The following is a 21,154-nucleotide window of genomic DNA, read 5'->3' as shown; positions in this document are numbered from 1 at the left end:
AACAAGTTGGGTACAGGGGACAGCTAAGCAAGGCTCTGAGTACCAGCCCTGACTGGGAAGAGAGGAGGAAAAAAGTCTGTTTTTGTTAAATCTAAATGCTGTGCTTGGTATTTGTACCAGAACAACTGTCCCAACCCTTCACCTGCTCTCAGTGACCCAATGATCACACCCAGGGGAGTTACAAAGCTGTGACTTGGGCAATTGGAGGGGAGCAAATTGGATTTATTCCTACTACTGTTTCTCATGTGTACTGCAACTGAGACAATTTAATTTGATTTCCTAATACAGCTGGATGATAAAAACAAAGCCCTCAGAAAACTGCACCCTGTGCAGCTGCACTTTGAAATGCAGTGTATTTGTGGTGACTGTAGTGCCCAAAATAGGGATTGCAGGAACAGTCATCTTAAAGGGATCTTTTCTAGGAGCTCAGTTTACCCAAATGTTGCACCTTTTCCCTTCACAGGCTGCTATGTTTCTGGTCTGTTCCTGGAAGGAGCAGACTGGGACATAGAGCAGGGCTGCCTTATCCAGAGCAAGCCCCGTGTCCCAGTGGTGGAGCTGCCCATCCTGAAGATCATCCCCACGGAAGCACACAGACTCAGACTCCAGGTAGGGCTCTTTACCTTCCTTCTGCTGGCACAGCTCCCCAGCTCCCAGGCCCTGCCTTCTCTGCCCAGCAGCTGGATTTTATCATTACCACTCCTGTATGAAGCACCTGGTCTAACACTTCTCCTTACACTACCCATCATTACAGTTTTTCTGTTCTAAGGGGATTGATGCATTTGTTGCCTCTTCAGGCACTCTGGGACAGGGATCTTGTGACACTCTTACACTCCCACTACTATTTCAATTACTTCCTATCCCCAGTTAATGACATAAAGAACATTTATATTTTCTGGGTATTGCATATTTAAGACCTCTAACAAAAAAAGTGAATTTCTGAAGCCAGCCCTCTCTCCTCGAGGCCCTTTTGTTTCCAGTTCCATGTAGCAGCTCAGGCACTGCTCAGTGTCGGCGCTGCCTCCGCTCTTTCAGAACACGCTGCGGACCCCGGTGTACACGACCTCCATGCGCCGCAATGCCATGGGCTTCGGCCTCGTCTTTGAAGCTGACCTTTACACTGCAAAACACATTTCCCACTGGGTGCTCCAGGGTGTGTGTCTCACCCTGAACTCTGACTGACAGTTGGAAATAGGCACCATGTTCTTCCCTCAGAATCCAACCCTGCAGAGGTGCAGAGAAAAAACCCTCAACCCAGGAAGATTTGGCACCATGGGTGGGGTTGTGTTCACTTAGGCATACCTGACTTTAGTTAGTATTAGCTTGGTTGTATTATACTCCCAATAAACATGTTTGAAGTATAAAGTGTTTTTTGTAATTTGTGTTTCCTTTTGGAAAGGCTCCAAGTTGGTCTGTGGATGCAAAGAGGGAGTAAGTTGGTCTCGCACACACAAAGACTAAAGTTTGCCTGGATGGTTGTAAGAAATGTCTTTAATTGCCCAAAGCATCACTTCTGCAGTGCCTGGAAGCCGTGCCTCCCACCAGCCTCCAACAAGTGGCAGGGTAGGTCACTCATACAACACATGACCATAAAAATATGGTGCCAACAACCAAAGCAACCAAACCTGCTGCTGGTTAATGCAATACATGTAAAAACAGTATACCTCAGAGAAACAACCTTGCTTTAACCAACCCCTTTCTGGGAACACAGCTTTTCCCTATCCCTCCCCACCACTTGTGAAACAAATTCCTACCACGGAGCCAGCAAGGCACGAGGCTGGGTGGGTCTGGGGCTTTGGGACAGCGAGTGACAGAGGGCACAGAGGGCGGGCACAGGTCAGAGCCTTGCGTGGGATCAGCCCTGCTGGAAGGGTCATGCTGCACGGGAGTCGAGCGGGACCACGGGTGGGAGAACAGCTCTGCCAGCCTGCCAGGGCCTTTGCCAGGGACGCTGACAGTGGTCCAAGGCTCTGGAGGGAGACACACACCAACACAGCTGCAGAAAAAGCTTATGAAGGGCAGACTACAGCTGGCGAGGGGAGGGGACAGGGCAAGCAGGGATCCTTCATCAGCTGTCACAGAGGATACACGTTCCAAATTTTTAAAGGCACATCATAAGCTTAGCAGCATTTGGGAGCCAGTGTTTCTTGCTGGTCCTACTCAGAGGCTGCAGACAAGAGTGAAGCAGAGGTGATCAGAATGTATAAGAAAAATGGACAAATTCGTGCTCCTTTCCCAAAACTACATACCCTCCCAGTTCCTAGTATGCCTTTCTTTCCTAGAAAAAAATAATACAAAAAAGAATCAAGTAGTCTAACAGATGCTGGGTCTACCTGCTACTCACTAGAAAGGAATAGGGGAATCTGGGCAAGTGCAAGGCAAGTCCATCCCAATCCACAAGGACAGAAATCAAGGATGCCAGGTTCTCCTCTATGAATCTGTTACATCGCTTAAAACTAAATACTCACATTTTAGCGGGGCAGCTCAGGTTTCTAAGCTGGCAGCAGCCAGCACTGTCTGATGATGCCCAAAACAAGACTGTTTTTTAGGAAACAAAAATAATCCCTTTACAAAAAAAGTGCAGGTTAGAGCATAAAGAACCATTTCCATATTGGATAGCCAGTTACAGTTCCTCCCTGGAAAAGGAGCTCTGAGCCAGTATGGAAGGTGCTACAAGTGCAGTGTACTGACTAGCATAAAATGTGTCATGAAGCCATTTGATTTAAAAAAACCCCAAAACAATCCCCACAAACAACCCAGTGTTCATACTCTTCCTATTAGGGTCATTAACCCTTTAAATGGTGCTTCCCCCACCCATATTTTACTTAAAGCCACAAACCAAAGTATTTAGGATTAATCAAGTAGTGCTTGCTGGGACTCTGGGGATGTCCTTAGGTCATTAAAGTGAACGTACATGTGCCCAGCTTTCCGTGCTGCTGTGAGAGCGGCTGTGGCAGAGGTCAATGGTTGCTCTGGAGTGCTCACACACACATTAGAGACAAGAGAACCCCTGCCAGGTCAAATGTTAACAGCCGACACGTGTGGCTGCAGTGTGAGGGAGGGGTGTTCTCTCTAGGAGCGCTCACTAACGCAGCCCGTGCCTTTGTCCACATGTGCATTACACTAAATGGAGCAGCACGTGGAAGCAAGCGGTCAGGTTCCCCTGATTTGGCCACAGCATGGAGTGGTTATATACCTTGCCATATGAACACAGTCCTAGGAGGTTTCGTTAGAGCAAAATATATTAATGATGTACCCGGGAGGAGTTTGGCATGCATGGGGCATCAAAAGAAACTTCACCGCAGGTGCTATTTACCCTACAGGCTCACAGTGCATAACCAGCACAGAACAGCGCTTCCGTGGCGTGCTCAGACAGTTCTGTCTGTCCCCGAGTGCTTTCTGACCACTTTGCTTCCATGGACCTGATCCACTGCCAGCGTCTCCAGCTCCTGCTGCGGCTGGGCGGGCGCGGCGTGGTGGATGCGATGAGCGACCCCGATGTGCGCCTTGTGCGGCTTCTCGCGGGCGGGGCTGTGCGACTCGCCGGGCGCGCGATCCGACGGGATCGGTGGAATGACCAACGGCCGCTCCTTAATCAGATGCACCTCTGCCGTTTCCCTGGCCAACAGAAAGGGCGTGGGATCGGGCATGGCATCCACGGGCTCTCGCAGCACCAGCTTCCGGCTCTCCGACCCTATTCTGTAGGCCTCTTCGAACTCGGGGTTCAGCGGTGTTGAGAGACTCTTCTTCATCCTGCGCCGCGGCGTCTCCGGCAGTTTGTCCTTGGGAGGGGACGGTTTGTAGCTGGACAGCACGGGGCTGCCAGACGGGGTCCCCTCTGAAGTCCCGGTGGCACTCATCAGCTTCTTCTTCGCCGCATGCAGCTGAGAGGTCAGATAGGCAATCGTGCTCGCTCTCTGCTCCAGTTCACTGGACAACATATTGAGCTTATGGCTTTTCATTTTTAACTCTTCCAAGTACTTCTTTTCTCTTTCTTTAATAGTATTTTCCAGCACCATTATCATTGCATTCTTTTGCTCAAGTTCTTTCAACAATTCACTATTTTCGGCCTCTTTGATTTTCAGCTGAGCTTCAAGATCTTTGCACTTACTTTTGAGTTCATCACTTCGTGAACCACCACTTTCTAGAACATGAGAAGCAGAAGTGTTTTAAGTTAACAACAGCCACTATGTAAAACAGTGCAATAGGGTTCCTCTTGCCATCCCTAAGAGGAATCCAAAGGACTAACTTCAGCTAATACCCATCCCACACCATCCCTGATCCAGGGGGTTAATCTCAAGGAGTTATCTTATTCCTGCTCTTCACTTGTTGTTAACACAATACATACAAAATAACTAGGATCTAGTGTACACACACACATATATATATAAATAAAAGCTTTGTGGTTAATTACAGCACCAAGTCAGCTAAGTTTTAAAAATAGTCTCACTCTTCTGCCCCTAAAATTTGTGTCCTGTGTTCCCATATAGCAAGCAAGGAACTGACTGTCTAGTGGGGTCAGCAGCTCCAGGTGCTATTCCTGGCTCTTTCACAGATTTCCTGTGTGACCTTGGTAAAGAACTTCTGACATTTACTTCATAAATAACTAAGTTTGGAGAGTAGAAAAGAAAATACAAACATTGAAAAAGATTAGTAAATTGCACATGAACATTAAAAGAAAAATGCCATGTATTCCTTACCTGACAAGTCTGAACTCTTTACAGTCAGCTCATAGGTTAAATCTGAGGAGAAAAAGTTGTTTATTTTTGTTAGAACATCATCATGGAGCCCATACATCACCTGGTGAGCAGATTTACAATGACAGACTTCAGTAAATACGAATTAACTCTTCCCACAGCCCAAAGCAAGAACAGGAGATTCACTATAAATTAGCAAATGTGTAAAACAACCGCACTATCAGCTTTTTGAAGAAAAAAAAGAAAAAATCTTGGCTTTGATCAGCCAGTTTGCCACAAGATACAAACTGAAAGCCCTAAATCCACGCTGCTAGTGGGCTTTGCTGCTGAGGTTTCACTGCTGAAGTGGGGAGCAGTCACTCCAAGGAATGAGGTACCTGTGCAGTGCTGCTGCAGGCGGCGCAGCTCGGCGTGCAGCCCCTTCAGGGTGTTGGCGTGTTCCCGCTGCAGGAACAGCAGGTTCTTCTGGGCACTCTGCAGTTGGTTCTCCAGGGTTGAGGTGGCCATCCTGACCCTGCCAGGGAATAGACATGCAATTGTGACGGTGACTTACCTTGCACATACAGGGATCCTCCCTCTGCAGCCAGGTGAGCAGAAATGGCTGAATTCTACTGTTAATGCATTGACTGATGTGTGAACATCAAATGCCACAAAAGGTTTTTCCGCTTCAGGACTACTTTGATTACCAGTGCTCTAAGTTCATCAAAAGCCTAATTATACCGTAGGCTGGAGCAGGGAACTCATTTGTTTGGAGTTAACACATTTAAAGGATTAACTTCAGACAGTCTAAGTAATTAATCCTGTTACAAATTAAAAGCAGAGTTCTGAGGAATGGGCTATTGTGTCTGTCTTGCTGAGGGTTTCCACTTACCTCCAGGGACACAGGGATTGGTAAAATCCTTGGCAAGAACAAGGAAGAAAGCACTAAAATGCAGCAGCTCTAAGGAAAAAAGGCAAAGGAGGGTTCTGAGCACAGCCAGGCTGGTGGCACTGCGATGGATGTGGCTGCCATGGGTGCCTGAACTGAGATGTGGGTGCTGGGACCAGCACGAGGGAAACTCTGGCTGCTCAGGTTTCCTCAACACGGGGCCCAATGGCACAGAACAAGACAAGGACAATGCTTCACTCAGAGAGAAAACAAACAGATTTTTCTTGCTCAGGTTACGAGTACATGGAAACCTGTTACACTGCTGGGTTTCCCTTACACAACAGCCTTGTAAAAGTAGGCCTTGGCTACAGCAGTGCTCTCACTCAAAGACAGACACAGTTAACTGTATGATGCTTGACATCCTTGAAGACCCCTGTGCTGCCGGTGTTAGGAGTGGTCCTGATAAGGCAACAATGGACACAGTAGGAAAGGCTAAATTCTGTTACATGCATAGAAACCATTACAGCAATTAGGTTACAAGGATAAGTGAAGAGTCAGGAATCCTGTTGCCTGGACAACCACCTGCAGTGGCACTGCAACCATGCCTGGAATTATGGGACCACACATTGAGCACAAGATGGACCTCAACGGGTTTGCTTTGGCATGGTAAGTGTTCTCCATTGGGACTCTTTGCTATGTAGTTTTATGATGAGAATTTGTTTCTACCAGTTTAAAATTGGTAGAGCATAAGCTCAGAGCAAGTGACACACTTTTGTTATTCCTAAACATATCACAGCCCTGCGTTTAAATTTACACTTTTATTCCCCAAAAGAACACCAGACTTGGTGCTCCTGCATCTTGGTGACGCACTAAAGCACCTGGGGATGTGGTGTGGAAATCACACACACAGAGCCCTCTTGGTTTCATCTGTGACCTGAACTGACATCATCTTCTACTGAGTTAACCCTACAGAAACAAATATCTGATTGTAAAAAAATAAAAATGTGTGAAAGATATTAAGAAATCCACTTCTGTGCAGGGGCCAAACAGCCTGGTTACCTTGTAACAGAGATCAAAGATTAAGTTCAATGCCCAAGAATATAGGTAGCAGTGCCAACTCTGCTTTGTTGAGTGAATGGGTCGTTTCACAATCACCATCGTTAGCAAACAACCAAAAATTACAGACCAAACACATTCTAAAAAGGGATTTCTAGGGTGGTTTAACAAATTTTGCAACACACCATCACTGGCAGCCCCTCATGGCCACAGCGCTGGGAGGGCTGTTGGAAGGGGGACTGCACAGTTGCAGCAATTACTGTGGAGCACCATGCACTCTGAGGAGTGAAGGTATCTCAGCTGTGATACATTTTCAAAGTGACATCCTCTTGCGTGCAAAGCTGACATCAGACAGACGGGAGCTTTACTGAATCATCCCATTTCTTCAGTGTTCACTCTCCTCTGATCGACTGAGCACGACAGCAGGATAAAGCCACAGCTGGAGCTCTCACTGTGTGGGACACCGAGGCTCAGAAGGGATTCTTTATCGAGGAATGTATTTTCCAAAAGAAACCCTAAGCTGTGACAGGAGTAGGTGGAAGAACAGCCTCCGCACAATACCCCAGAGCTCTGTTCTCACAATGGGTATTAATGGTGGCTTTACACCTGTAACCATAACCCTAACAGGAAAATACTTCCCTGAATAGGAAAATACTTCATCACCTCCAACAGACAGTAAGTGTTCATAGCTCAGTCCTTGCAAATAAACACGTTCATTAAAAACCAGTTTCTAAATGTTCAAAAAAACCAGAACAGGGCTCTCACTATTAATCTCCTCGATTGCTTTTTCACTTTGATCTCCTGCATCTGAAAGATCACACCAGGATTACCTGCTCTGAAGAAAACAAATATAATCAGAGGCAAGTGAGTGTTACAGGCTTAGGAAGAAAATAAAACAACCAGAGTTGTTGCACCAGAGCATCATCTTCCCTGCAGCAGCAGTTAAGTTAATCAGTGAGATCAATTAAATCAACCCACGATGAGTTTTAGCTGCAGCCCCTCTGCACTAAGTAGTTTCCCACAACCCTCTGCAGCCTTTTTGTGCTTTTCCTCCTCACAGCAGCCTGGTTTTCTGCCTGTCCTCTCTCCTTCTCTTCAAGGGAAAGGGAAGGCCAGCGAGGTGAAGCCACAGCCTCCATGGATGTGTGGGCAGCAGATCCAGCTCCAAACCCACTCACCCACCCCCTCAGGCCTTTTTACACAGCACAGCACTGTGAGATCTGTGCTCTGGGAAACAGACAAAACCATCTACTGTAAAACCAGGGAAAGTGTCCTGCACAGACAGTCGCTATACAAAGAGACACAGATTTGCTTTGAAATCTGCACAAATTAGTTTTAACAACAATATATATCAAGGCACTATTAATTTTACAGCAAATCTTAGAACACATAATTAGACCTAATATTATTCAAGTCTGAGATTTGGATTAAATGGATTCCAACTGAATATGCATTACCTGTCAACCAAGCTCAGTTGCAAAATATTAAAAATGTTTTTGATTGCTTTTTCAGCCAAACATTTCTATCACAAATTCTAGTGTCATATTTGTCAGCAGCTCATAGGAGACAATGCAAAGTGAGACCCACTGACCTGTGCAATCAGCCCAAACATTTTTAAATTGGGAGAAGACGCAGGAGATAATGAAAAGGAAACAAATATAATGAAAAAGAAATAAAAATTTGTTTTAGTACAAGTCAGTGAATATTTTCCCACGACTTCCCTCCGCAGACCCTTTCACTTAGTTCCAGGGAGGCTGCTTAGTGGGATTTAGAACTGCTCCCAGTTCCTTAACAATATTCAACACACTGCATGTTGTGTGAAGAGCCACAACTCACATCCAAAAACTGCTCCCATGGGCAGCAGAGATCTGACAGAAAAGGGTCTTGGGAGGGGTCAGGCTAAAGAAATTTAAAAATCTAATTTAAAAAAGAAAAATCTATTCAGGTGCATCTCCCATTGGGGTTTCCAAGAGGGAATCCGATAAAGCAGGCCTGGGATTGCACTAAGCTGATTTCATCTCAGGCTCTCTGAAACAAGAAGGTCAAAAACCACAAGAGAAACAGCAAAATGGAGAAGTCAATGGTGCCCTTTACAGCCCAGAGGAACAATCTCCACCTCCCACCATGGAAACTGCTGGGACAAGCTCTCCAAGCAGCCAGGCTCTGGCTGGTCCTGGCAGATAAATGACACCAGTGCTGGGAAGTACACTGTGACTGCATACACGGCACTAAGTTATGTCACTATGGTTTTTCCCCCCTTCCCCTTCGTCTCCAAACAAAAAAAACGTTTGCTATGTTCTTACACAGAAGGAACTGTGCAATGCAGGGCTTGGCAAAGTCCCCTGGGAAGGCACACAGCATTCGGAAAGGATGACAGCACACTAAAGGGACACTGCAGTGTCCAGAGGGGATGGTGAGGGTGACACAGCTCCTCTTTGGCAGCAGGACTGGCCCCGACACCAAGTGTCCACCCTGTCAGCACCAGAGGCTTTGTGCGGATGGTGCACTACATTCCACCCTTCAAACATCTGCAATTTCTCATTTCTCAGGACCACCACACCACCAAATGTTTCTTTATATAGCTCAGAGATTGAGCCTCAACTCCTCCAAACAATGGATTCACAATTTCTCTTTAATATAGTCAAGGAGGAAGAAATGGAATGAGTCAAACAGAATTCCCTTGGGAACATTAAGTACAACACTTTCATCATGACAGCATCTACCTAAGCCATCATCTTCCAGCAAAGCAGAGAAGGTAACTTCAATTACCATTCCCATAAGCTCACCTTAAAACGGAACCGTTCTGTCTCTTCAGAAGTGCACGTTCTCTTCAAAAGGGAACACACACACACAAAATCTTATATGGAAAAGGAAAAAATATTAAACAGGAGCTTTCAAAATGCAACCTAATCACATGCTCACCATAAACAGTCACTAACATTTTAACAGCCACATCTTGCCTTGCAGAGGATGTGCAGGCTCCAGGCCTTTTTGGCTCTTAAGCATTTGGAGAGAGTTCAAAATGTTTCAAGGCAACAAGCATCTGGCTGCGTATCAGATGCCTTTGCACAAAATCAGAGCATCTCTATACCCCGCTGCAAGATAGGAGGAGGGAAATGCTAATCTCTGACCTTAGACACGAGTCCAAAGGATGGAACAAAGCCCAAACAACATTTTCATTCCTGTTTGGTATCCACCAAACAGAACACAATAACCTCCTTTTACGTGGATGGGGTGACCATCACCTGAGAAGCTGCTTTAGCTCCCTGCCAACTCATATCCTTGAAATATATATGGGCAGACATTTTCCTCTCAACTGCTCTCTGGCCAGTGCCCCCTCAAAATGGAACAAAAGCTGCCAAAATGTCATTTGTTTGCTATACAAAGTACAGTTTCAAGAACTAAGTAAGGACAGTGGATTCCTCTTGTAAGAACCTCCAAAGTTTTAGCCAGACCCCATTTCAAAGATTGCCACTGAACTGACCAAACTTATCTAAACAACACAGCTCTAATGCTGAAATTACCGACAGTCACTTTGCTGTTCTTTGCTTAGATCAGCTCTCCATCTCCGAGACATAATGCCATCCCCAAAGCGTTTGCTCAGCTCCTTTCAAAGGACGTAATAAAGGAGACCCTGCAGCCCCCACAGCCAACTCAAGGCTTTGCTCTCTTTCTGCTTGGACATTTGCATGAAGTTCCCCACAAACCGATTCTATGACACCATTACACCTCTACTAAAGCAGATCCAGCAATAATACAGCTTAGTGACAAACTCTTCCACAGTATCAGATTTCTGCTCACCCCTCATTCATCCGTACATCAGACTAAGCCAGTTCAACGAGTCCAGTGTTGCTAAAGTCAAGCTTTTCAGACAATACACTCAGCCTACACATCCGCTTCTGGACATTCCTCCCCTTCTCCAGTGCTCCCTTATCAGTAACGAGTACCTCTTGCAGCAGCACCTCTTTCCCCCTCCTCCTCAGCCTTCTGCATTAAAATATAACAATGCTTCCACATCATTATTGACCCAGTAACTTGTTCTCATATTCTTTTCGTTTGTGTGTTTTAAACCCAGCAGAATTAGTAGTTCTCTCCTGGAGACAATGGAGGGGAAGAAGGAACTGTGCCACTGTCCTCCCAGAGGAAGGACATGATTTCGCTTTCTCAGCTCCTTTTCCATTTCTACTGCTTTTGATGCTATTTTACTCAGTAGTTTCTCTGTCTGACTTTCCCATCATTTTCTGATCAGAGACTGTGCAAACTCTTTACAGTTAATCTCTGAAAGCCCTGCAAGCACATATTTTAGCATTTTAGTATGAAGATGACTTTTTGTTACTCCTACAGCAGCTGGTACAGCAGCAGGAAGAATAATTGAGTGGACACCATCCTGGTAGCAATGATTTAATTTTGGATGCTCCAAAGGAACCAGCTGGTACTTTTGTACAGAACTCACTGACTGCCTACGTGTCTGACTGTGTACCTGGAGTCAAGAATAGTTCATGTGGTGTTTCCTCTGTCCTTGAGACCACCCAACCCCAGAGCTGTCACAATGAAAGAGACTAAAAGGAATCAGATGTTAAAATCACTACTGTGACAGAGACTGTTAGAGAACCCAATCAAATGGTCCTGCAGTGGCATTTCATCCACAGTTATTGTGACCAATACCAGGGTGTGCAAAGCTATGGCTGTACAGCTGTCAGGAACAAACACCTTACTCTGGCAGGAAGCTTTGAAAATTATCTAATTTGGGCCTAATTCACTTTAGGGAAACAAAGAAGGTGTCATCTAAATGACACTGACTACTTCAAAAGAACCCCTTTAACAATGATGAAGTGACAATAAAAGCAAGACTACATCGTCATGTAGAGGAACAGGCTGCATCTCTTCTGCTCTCTAGGACATGCTCCTAAAGAATGGCTCTTCTATTTTATTCACCCCTTCATTCTGAGGATAAAATAGTTTGTTACTGTAATATAACCTCTGCCAAAGCCACAGAATGCAAACTGCACCTCAATCACAACCAGGCAGTCACAATATTGCAAAGACAAGTTAGTCTTTCTAGTAAACCAAATTCTTTTCTCAGAAGAATGACAAGAAAATTAATAATCAGTTCTCCCAGACTAACACAATATCAATGTTACACATAAACCTGAGCCTGATTCTATTCTTTCCAAAGTCATTAAGAAAGTTCTCCAGCTTCAGTTAAAGCTGAATCAGGACTTAAGGTGGGCTGTGGGTGGTTTTGATATAAGGATCTGTTAAGTATAACTCAAAATTCATGCTTAGAAATCACACTATACTACAGTATAGAACAGTCACAGGCTGTTTTCACATATCAAATACTCACTTACGAACACTGCATGTCCTCTTTTAATTTTGTCCTAAACGATCAAAAATGTGTGAATTGCACCAGAAACTGAAGAAAATGTATTTGTGCAATATAAAAATTTGCCCTTTCTGAAGCCTGCTGAAACACAAACCAAAAAAATTACTAAGCTGGTTTCACATAACCAGCTTGGCAGGGCCTTTTCGCTCTCCCTAACACGATAAAAACCCACCACCACACAGACATGCAACCATTTCACCACCCAGCCCAGACACGACTTTGTCTCACCCATCTCACTCACATACACCGAGCAAGAATTTAGTGCTGCATTTCTGAAATGCTCCAGAATCACCTTCCTGGTCGTTCAGTGAACCAGGTCAGGGAACTGGTGCAGCTGAAAACAAACCCATTCTTCCACTGGCTGCTTTCAGGTGATGGGTTCACTGTGCAGCACTGTAGATGCCTGGGGAAGGTGAAAAAAATAAAAATAAAAAATAGAATCTGTAAGCAGGTCAGGGGGGTGGTACAGGCAGAATTGCTTCCTGCAGCAGCGCCAGCTCCAAGCACTTGCCTGAGCTTGAGCTCCTACTGCATGAACTGCAGAAATTATGATTTTCAGAGCTTACCTGGAATATTTGTGAAACACAGCAGAAGGCACTGAAGCCTTACAGCAAGCTAAAGAAATCTGTCCTGGGAGATCATTTACAGAGAGCAGCTCTTGTAACAGCAACTCTACAGAACTGCACAACCATTTCCAGGCAAGTGTAACAGGCTGAGGAGGTGCTTTTCTCTAATGCATTCTGTGATGCTGTTTCATAAGGCATTGATTTTTATTATTTTAGAACAGCAGCTATGATCAAACACACAAAAATTGGTCTCCACTTTGCTAAAGGTTTTGAGAGCTGCTGATGAAGGAAATCTGGTAGTGGTGATGACCTATGTCCAAGTCCTTTCTTAAGCAAGATTTTTTTTTTGGTCTCAAATAGAATGCCAAGACAAAGGGTTCCAAAGAGAACTGCTATATACCCTCACTTCCATAACCCAGGTATCTCAAACTGAGACAGTAAAGCTACACACAGCTTAAATCAAGCTTTCCTGAGGCTGGAAAGGAAACAAGAAGACACATTTCTATTACAAAGGGAACCTGCCGGTTCTGACATCATTCCCACGGTTCTTCCACACAGATGGACTCTTCCCGAGCTCGACACCTCTGCTCCACAGAAATGCGATCTGCTGTGCCTTTTGTGCCCTCCCTCTGGGCATGGAGTCGGATTACAGGGAGCTACTGTTCCCTGGCATATTTTCAGCCTTTCTGGAGACAGCTACCATTCTGTTCACGGAGAAGCCATGACATTTAACAGTTTTCAGTCCAGCACTGTTTTTTTTAAACCCCATCTCTCAATCAAATAATTAAAGTCAACAAGGAGCAACGTATTTTAGCATTTTAAATACAAAGCAAAGGTATCCTCGGAGCGAAATGAGAAGCAATGTGCTCCCCAATAGCAGGAAAGAAATAGCAATCCAAAGAAAAGCGTTTTTCAGTGATTATTTAGAACCACCCAAACAGCTTGCAGAAGTTCCAATACACTCTGAAAACATCAGTTTCAGCAATATTTTTCATGCCTCTAACGTCTAGTGGTAAATAAATTATTGTTCCCATTTATAGTACCGTAGTCTTTAACATCACCAGGAGAAATGAGCTGGTAGATAACTGTAAAACATTATTAAGCAAAATTATTTACTGCTCACGTGGAGATAGACTAACACCCATTATCACACTGCTGGACATCCTGGTTTAGAGGAAGATATTTTTTCCATCACTTAACAATGAGCACAGAGACAAATCAGGCCCACATTCACTGACAATACTACAGCCAGGCAGGTAAAGGTGAAGGAACAGAGGTGAAGGAACAGCAGGTGGTAACCAGGGGTTAACATTCCAACTCAGCTCCACTCATCTGCCATCTTCATGTGCTCTTCGGATTCATTCAATTCATGCACAAGAGCAGAGAGGAGGGTTCGTCTCGGCAGAGGAAAGCAGAGCCCTGGTGATAGGGTTTGTGCCAGAACAAAGGGCATCCTCCCACCTGAGCCCCACCCAGGCCGTGGGCACGGGCCCCGCACCGCTGCTCCCAGGGAGGCTCCGGCTCTGGCAGACCCTTCAGGGGGTCCTGGCTCTGTTACACAATGGGCTCACTGCAGCAGCCCGCTGGCCGCGCTCGCTCGGGACAGAGTTGTTGTGGCTGTGCTGTCGGATGTGTCACAGCCACTCCTGTTCCCCCTGTGCCGCAGGAGGCCAGAGCACAGACCTGCCAAGCACCTCTTTCCTCAACACCAACATCCTTACATTTTCCTTTTGGTGGCTTTGCTTTCCAAACCAGCAAAAAGAAAAAACTATGTCCCATACTCAACTTTTCCCCCTCATCAACTTATCTGACTGCTGAATTTTCAGTGAAGTGCTGCTCAACTAAACCCATCACTTTTAGTTACTGACAGACACATATACATAAATATGCACAGAAAGTATCACTTGCCAGCAAAAAAATTCTTCAGCATTATGAATTTTCAGAAAGATGAAGATGTCTGTTCTCACTATAAAATAAACTACAACCTGCTACCTTTTTTTAAACTTTACTATGAAAAATTAAGTTAAACATGCGTAAAAAGATTAGTAGTAATCTGTTTATCCAATATAAAAACAATAATTCACAGTTTTGCTACTTTAAATCACTATTTTTTAAGTCACAGAACAGAAATGAAATGCCTAAAAATTAAAATTGCACTCACTCTATTATGCTGTTTATAATGCTCAATAAATATTTTATTTTACTTTACATTCTGGTCCACGTTCTGCCGTAATAGCACTGGGGAGTTTGTGTTCTGCCTCCTGCAGTTAAAGGACTGACTCAAGTGGTAGATCTGGATGAAGAAATATATCGCCCTTAACACCTACAGCCTCTTGAATTAGGGCCCACTAAGGAACAGTGGAATTTTTGTAACAAAATACATTAAAAAAATAATTTGAAAGCATGCAGCTGTATCTGAAATCCAATGTAAAGGAAACAACTGTAAGGAATGAAATTATTGCTGTTCTACAGTTTGCAACAGCTACTGGACTGGAAACTGCTAAGAGTATATGGATTAGTCATGAGACCTTCATCTTTTCTAAGGGGATGAGGGAGGAAACTTTACAGATATATTAAGCAGAAGTACAACAATAGGATGAAAACAAGTGGTTATGCATCAGTTTAGCCAGCTGATACTTTGCTCTTTTATGACCTTCCAGCCTTTGTTGTTTCACTAAAAATGACTGCTGGAGCCTCAGTACAACCAAAAGCTTGAAAAATCAACAATATTACAAGTCAGCCTTTATCTGTGTATAAAGCACTTGCTTTAAATTGTCAAACCAAAAAGCAATGTGCGTTTAAGAGCATAAATGTCAGTCTCCCAGTGGCTCAGTCGTAGTAACGCACTACAGAATTGCATTCACTAATGAGCAAATTATACGGGAAAAGGCACTGTATTTACAGTCACATCCATTTGTCTTTCATTTTTTAATTAAGGAGTATAACTGGTACTGCAAAAGCTCAATATAGCTTTTTAAGTGTAAGCATCTTACCATCTAAGTAAAGCCAACAAGTACCCTGGATACTTCCTATGCACCTGCAATGCAGATCAAAACAGACAATTCCACCCCCAGGGCTGCCTCAGCTTCTGTTCACATTTACCTTCACTGTCTCAACCTTACCCAATTTAATAAGGTGGGCTCAGGTGCATTCCATTGCTGTCCAGGGTGGGAAGGGCCCCTCCTTCCTCTCTGTTGTCCCACCCCATGTCCTGCGTAGGGAAACTGCGTCTGGAAGCATCTCTATGTCTGAAGACGCCCTGCACTTCTCTGCTGCCATTTCCACAGACGACAGGCATTCTCCTCCACAGGAAAAACCTCCTCCTCTCACACGAAGGTTATTCCCTACCCACTCCAAAATGTACACAATCCATCCGTCCAGCCCTTTACCGGCCCTGTGTTACTCATGAAAACGACACCGTTGTCACTTTGTAAAGTGAAAAGGTGCGACGCAAAAGGCGCCTGGGAAGGATGCAGGAGGATGCGGTGCGAAACCTGCCCCGGTGGGTGCGGGCGGCTACAGCGGCCCCACCGAAGCCTGAGCTGGGCAGGGGGAGGCGATGGGCGGCCGCTCTCCTGCTCTGGGGCACATCCCAAACAGAAATACAGACACGTCCTTGCCCCCGAGCCAGCACAAACGGGAAGACCAGGGGGGTACAGCGAGATGCAGGGCAGCTCCTTCATGCCCTGTGCTCCGGTGGCCAGAAAAGGGCCCTGGATGCTCTCAGGAGCGCGCAGGAAGCGCTCTGGTCCAGCGCCAGCGCCCGGCGCACCGGCCCGGAGCCGCCCTGCGCGCACCCGCCGCGCCGTTCGCTGCCCCGCAACGGCCGCCCCGGCCCCGGGGGGCTCCGACCGGGCCTCGGGAGCGGCTGATCGCGCCCCGGCGCCGGGGCACCTTCCCCCGGCCGAGGCGCGGCTCCTCCGGCCACCGCAGGTCCCGGGGCCGCGGCCGCCCCGCCTAACGCGCAGCGGGGCCGGCGGGGCGCCCCGACAGCCCCGCCCGCCCTTCACGGGAGGCTCCTTCGGCTGGCAGTGGATTCGTGTGAGTGGGGAAAAAGGCCTCCAGCCCCCTCCCGGGTCAACGATGCCGCTTCCCCGTTCCCCACCCAGCCCCGGGGGCCGCGATGCCGCTGACGCCCCCTCAGCCGGCCCGGGGCGGAGGGCACAGCGCGCCGCACGCCCGCGCCTCAGCCGCCGCCCCGCCCGGCCCCTCACCTGCTCAGCCCGAGCCGGGTCCGCCGCTCCCCCGCCCGAAGCACCGCGGGCGCCCCGCGGGGCCGGCACTGAGCGGCGGCGGCGGCACCGGCACCGGAGGCGGCACCGGCACCGGAGGCGGCGGCGCAGGCGCAGGTGCGGCTGCGGCACCGGGCCCGTCGCTCTGGCAACGGCGGCACAGCGCGGCCGCCCCGGCCCCGCCCGCCCGGGCCCGCGCGCGGGGCGCGGCGTGCGCGCACACGGGAGCGGCGCGCGCGGGTTGCGCGCCCCTGGAAAGGGAGAGGGAGAGGGAGGAGAAGGGCTCCAGGTGCGTGGGGATGTGGGAAAGGAGGGAATGTGCATTCCCGAGAGAGGTTCTGGTTTAAGCCCAGCTGGAAATTAAGCACCACGCAACTCCCCCCTTCTCTTCCCCCACTCCCCCGCCGGTGGAATGGGGAGGGGAATCAAAGGTAAAACCTGTAGGTTGAGATAAGAACAGTTCAATAACTGAAAACAAACTAAAACACAATAATAATAATAAGTAATAATGATAATAAAAAGGGAAAGGAAAAACACCCCAAACAAGTGATGCACAATGCAATTGCTCGTCTCTGGCTGGCTGATGTCAGACTGCCTCTCCCCAAACCCAGATCGACCCCCCTCCCTGGTAACTCCCCCAGTTTATATACTGGGTATAATGTTCTATGGTTTGGTACATCCCTTTGGTCGGCTCAGGTCATCTATGACAGCTTTGCTCCCTCCCAGTTTCTTTTTCAAACCTCACTGGCAAAGCATGAGACACAAAAGAGAAAAAGTTCTTGACTTAGGATGAGCAGAACTTAAAAAACCCCTGAAACACTCTGTTATCAGCAACATTCTCATTCCAAATCCAGAACACAGCATTGTACCAGCTACTGAGAAGAACTGAACTCCCTCCCAGCTGAAGTGAGGACAGAGGTGCACCAGGTGTGTCCGTGTGTTGGGAGCAGTGTGTGTGCACATGTGTGTGTTGGTAGGAAGGACAAGGGGAGTGGACACATCTGTGAGCCGAAGTTGCGTGTGGCATGTGTGGGGATGTGTGGGGAAAAAGCCTGCCTGGAGTTTGGGGGAGTTTTTTGTGCTATTGGCACACGTGTGTGTGAGTTTCCCTCAGCCCACCGAAACAAGTACAGCTGCAGCAGAGCTCCAGGAGAGCTGTGGGGGTGGAATTCCTGCAGCCTGTCTGGCTCTGCACATGCACCTTCACTCTGCACTGTAATTTCTGCATTAATATATGGACAAATGTGACCTTCAGCTGCCCACCAGTGGGGTAGGCTCTGGGTGTGCAGTCCTACATGGCTGGATATTGTCTGCATTTTCTCTACAAATCAGTGTTGAAGATGATGGCGCAGTCACTGGCCTGTAATTCTGTCTCTGGCAGATGCACACAAGCATTTATGCATGCAGTGTCTTTTCTATGTTTGTAATGGAATTAAAATACTTCATTATAAGGGACTTCAAAGTTAGGAGACAAAAACTTGTTTTTTTGAAGCAACCAATAGAAAAGGCCAAATAAAATTTCTAGAAGTCAGAGATAATTATTTTCTTAGTCAAAAGATGCATTACACACAGCACAGGGAAGTATTTCACACCTTCAACAAAATCAAATTCAGTGTCAAGCTGCAAGCTGGTGGCTCTACCTACCTTCAAGGTGATTCTGTTGTGTGTGAGGAAACAGAGGATGGATCTTTATGTGCTTTGCACCTTGCAGCTCCTAAAGCCAGGGAAAAGGAAGTGCAACATAGCCTAGAGGGAAACATTTTAAAGAAAACTCGTTAGTCTTTAGTCAAAGCTAAAACCAGGACGACCAGTTTTAAACGGGTGTTCAGAAGTGGAAAGCTTGGTACAGGGGGAGATGTAGCTCTGCCAGCAGCAGTGCAGGAAGGCCCTTCCATTTTATCTCAGATCCATCCAGCTTTTTATATAAAATGTGGACTCTTAATTTAGAATCCTGTTAGGTGACAAACTAGTCTGAGAAAATGATTCAGTTAGAACCTGTGCCAAAAGAGAAATGCATTTGCCATCTGAATCATCCTGGCAGGAAAGACAGAAGGATGTTAAATTCAATATGGATCCCTAATAACTGAACACACATGAAGGAAAACCCCCATCTGTGTTGTTCCAAAGAAGTGCTTTTTATTAACAAGCCTTAAGATGCGATATTTATAGAACAGAAATATGTACCTGTACTCCATGTAAGGAAAACCTGTTGGAAACCTAGGGATAAAAATACATTCATTCAGACATAAAACTGAAATAGTCCTTGAGCATTTTTTCCATGTGCCCCTGGTTTCTCTGAAGTTTTCAGTTCTGAGAAGTTTCTGCCTGCAAATGTCACCCCAATTTGTTATCCTTCGAAAGGCTGCTCTGCCCCTCGCCAGGCGAGCAGCACTGAGCTGCCCCAGTTTCTTCATGTTCAAAATGGAACGTGAGCATGGTAATTATGTGTCATTAATATCTGCAAAATTCTTTAAAAATCCTGAAGAGGGGAGTGCAGTGTAATACTGTTATAGCTCAGTGACTGTAACTGGAGGAAGTTCTGACCCCTGTTGCAACCCCTGAACTTTGGAGATGGCCAGAAATTCAAATCCCCAATCCATCAAAGGGCAAACATCAGGCTCTCAGATATGAGCATTTTGCAGTAAAATCTCACAATGTTTGTGCTCCCCCAAAATCAGAGATCACAAAAGCCTTAACATGATGTGCAGTGGTTTGTAAGGCCTCTTGCTGGCTCTCTGCTTCCCAGGTGCCTCTCAATTTTTCTTTTGCTTGCTTTGTTTTTCAGAAAGCACAGATGACAGGGAGGGGGGAGAGCAGCAGAGCTAGAAGCAGGAAGGTTTAATCACCTCTCCTGTGTCACCGCACACGGATGTTGTTTCTCTTCGCTGTGCATCTCTAATATCAACAAGCACAGCTGGCCTGGTTTTGATTCCGGTAATGCAGATCTAAATCCAGGCACCCTCCACCCTATAAAGCCAAAAGAGTTACTATTAATTAGATCAGCGTGGCTGAGATGAGAATCCGGGATTAGCTTCCTGTTCACCCCATGGGGAAGGAGAGCAGCACGCTGGAGCGGCTGTCCCTCCGTGCAAGCAGGAGCACACAGGCTGTGGGACGAGTTCCCTGCTCACGGCAGCACCGGGCAGGGGAGAGGATTGGGCAGAGTCTTTCTCTGAGCTTGGTGGGGAACAACAGCCAGGATGAAACTCAACCAAAATATTGAAATCTGGTGGGTGATGTGATCCCTCCCCATTTCAAAGGGGAAGATTTTAAAAATCAGAACCAAATGAGCATAAGTGTGTCTGTATAGAGAGAGAGACCTCTCTAGTGATCCTTGTTTTGTACCTCTGCTGATCCTCTTGGAGGAGCATCAGTTAAAATCCTCATGGCCTGATCCCGCTCAGTGGCACCATCCAAGGCAGAATTCCTCCCGCAGGGCTCTTCTTGAGCACTGTCTTTGGTCTCTTTGCTGCACTTTACCAACAGCCTCTAAAATAGTTAGCAGTCATCAGATGAGAATTAATTTTTAACAAACTTCTCCCTGCATGGGAGAGGGAGTGGAAAGCTGAGCGAATGGCAGGAAAAGTCTGGGCAGGGAGTGACGACAGGTCCTTTTATCGTCCTCCGAAAAACAGTGACATTACCAAGGATTTATTTACAGAAGCTGGGAGCAATAAGGGAGATGCTGTCAGCTCCTTAAGGCAGAGGCTGGTTTTAGTTATTGTTTTTCCTTCGTTTGCACAAGACTTGGGCTGGGGGGCTCCTGGTACCAGAGGAAACCTCCTGCTGCAGAACAAGGAACATCTGACGTCAAGTGCTGAAACTGATGCCCAGACATCTACTGAGGAGGAGAAAGCAGGTCAGGATCCAGGAGATGCCTAATCCAGCCTGACGTTTGGGGCTGGAGGAGCAGAAGGTGGGAGCTGCCATGAAGCCGCACTCGCATCTCTGTGCATGGATCGAGGCACGGCACACAGATCCCTCCTGCAACTCTGCTGCAGCCTTGCTTTCAAGTAGGGAAATGGTGCTGAGCAGAGCGTGGCCAGCTGTGCCCCAGCTGTGCCCCACTGGCCTGCATTGCCTTAGGGTCATGACTTTACAGCCGGGTGCTCAGGAGCACCAGCAGTTATTTTTAGTAGGAGAGAACATCATCTGCAAATAGCTTTGCTCTGGCTCTGCCTTGCTTTGGCTCCCTCAGCAGCAGGCAGCCAGAAGGGTTTTGCATCCCTTGTATCATATATTGCCCAGAAAGCTAATTTAGTGCAAGCTGCCCTTATCTCATCCATTAAATGTGCAAGTGAATTGAGCTACTCCCTGATCGTAAAACATTGCTACAATTGCTGGCTGGG

At 46.7% G+C, this 21,154-nt stretch overlaps 2 protein-coding genes across 3 annotated transcripts in view; one reads left to right on the top strand and one right to left on the bottom strand.

Moving 5' to 3' along the window:
* Positions 1 to 1,527, top strand: part of DNAH10 (dynein axonemal heavy chain 10) — a 51,799-nt gene extending 50,272 nt beyond the window's left edge. Inside the window, exons 76-77 of one of the 2 annotated variants that reach the window (XM_039561045.1) lie at positions 464 to 609; positions 1,400 to 1,527. In XM_039561045.1, the coding sequence (XP_039416979.1) occupies positions 464 to 609; positions 1,400 to 1,435 (182 nt within the window). In that variant the 3' untranslated portion in view covers positions 1,436 to 1,527. Of the gene's footprint in view, positions 1 to 463; positions 610 to 1,035; positions 1,366 to 1,399 lie in introns of those variants that run through there. The other variant, XM_010398408.4, reaches the window with a different exon arrangement.
* Positions 1,474 to 16,885, bottom strand: CCDC92 (coiled-coil domain containing 92). Its single transcript, XM_039561047.1, has 4 exons — positions 16,788 to 16,885; positions 5,075 to 5,211; positions 4,701 to 4,742; positions 1,474 to 4,144 (listed from the first exon to the last, which is right to left on the bottom strand). Exons 2-4 carry the CDS (start codon positions 5,202 to 5,204, stop codon positions 3,369 to 3,371), a joined length of 948 nt encoding a protein of 315 aa, XP_039416981.1. The 5' UTR covers positions 5,205 to 5,211; positions 16,788 to 16,885; the 3' UTR covers positions 1,474 to 3,368.
* Between the last annotated feature and the right edge of the window lie 4,269 nt (positions 16,886 to 21,154).

Source organism: Corvus cornix, chromosome 15 (assembly GCF_000738735.6).
Source record: "Corvus cornix cornix isolate S_Up_H32 chromosome 15, ASM73873v5, whole genome shotgun sequence".
Lineage (NCBI taxonomy): Eukaryota > Metazoa > Chordata > Aves > Passeriformes > Corvidae > Corvus > Corvus cornix.
The sequence above is the reverse complement of the archived record's forward strand: the minus strand, read 5'-3'. Positions and strand labels throughout refer to the sequence as shown.

Coding starts and splice junctions, on each gene's coding strand:
- CCDC92 (XM_039561047.1), bottom strand. CDS start 5,204: ATGGCCACCTCAACCCTGGAGAACCAACTGCAGAGTGCCCAGAAGAAC. Junction 4,743..5,074: donor CCTGCAGCAGCACTGCACAG/GTACCTCATTCC, acceptor TTTTCTCCTCAG/ATTTAACCTATGAGCTGACT. Junction 4,145..4,700: donor AAAGAGTTCAGACTTGTCAG/GTAAGGAATACA, acceptor CTCATGTTCTAG/AAAGTGGTGGTTCACGAAGT.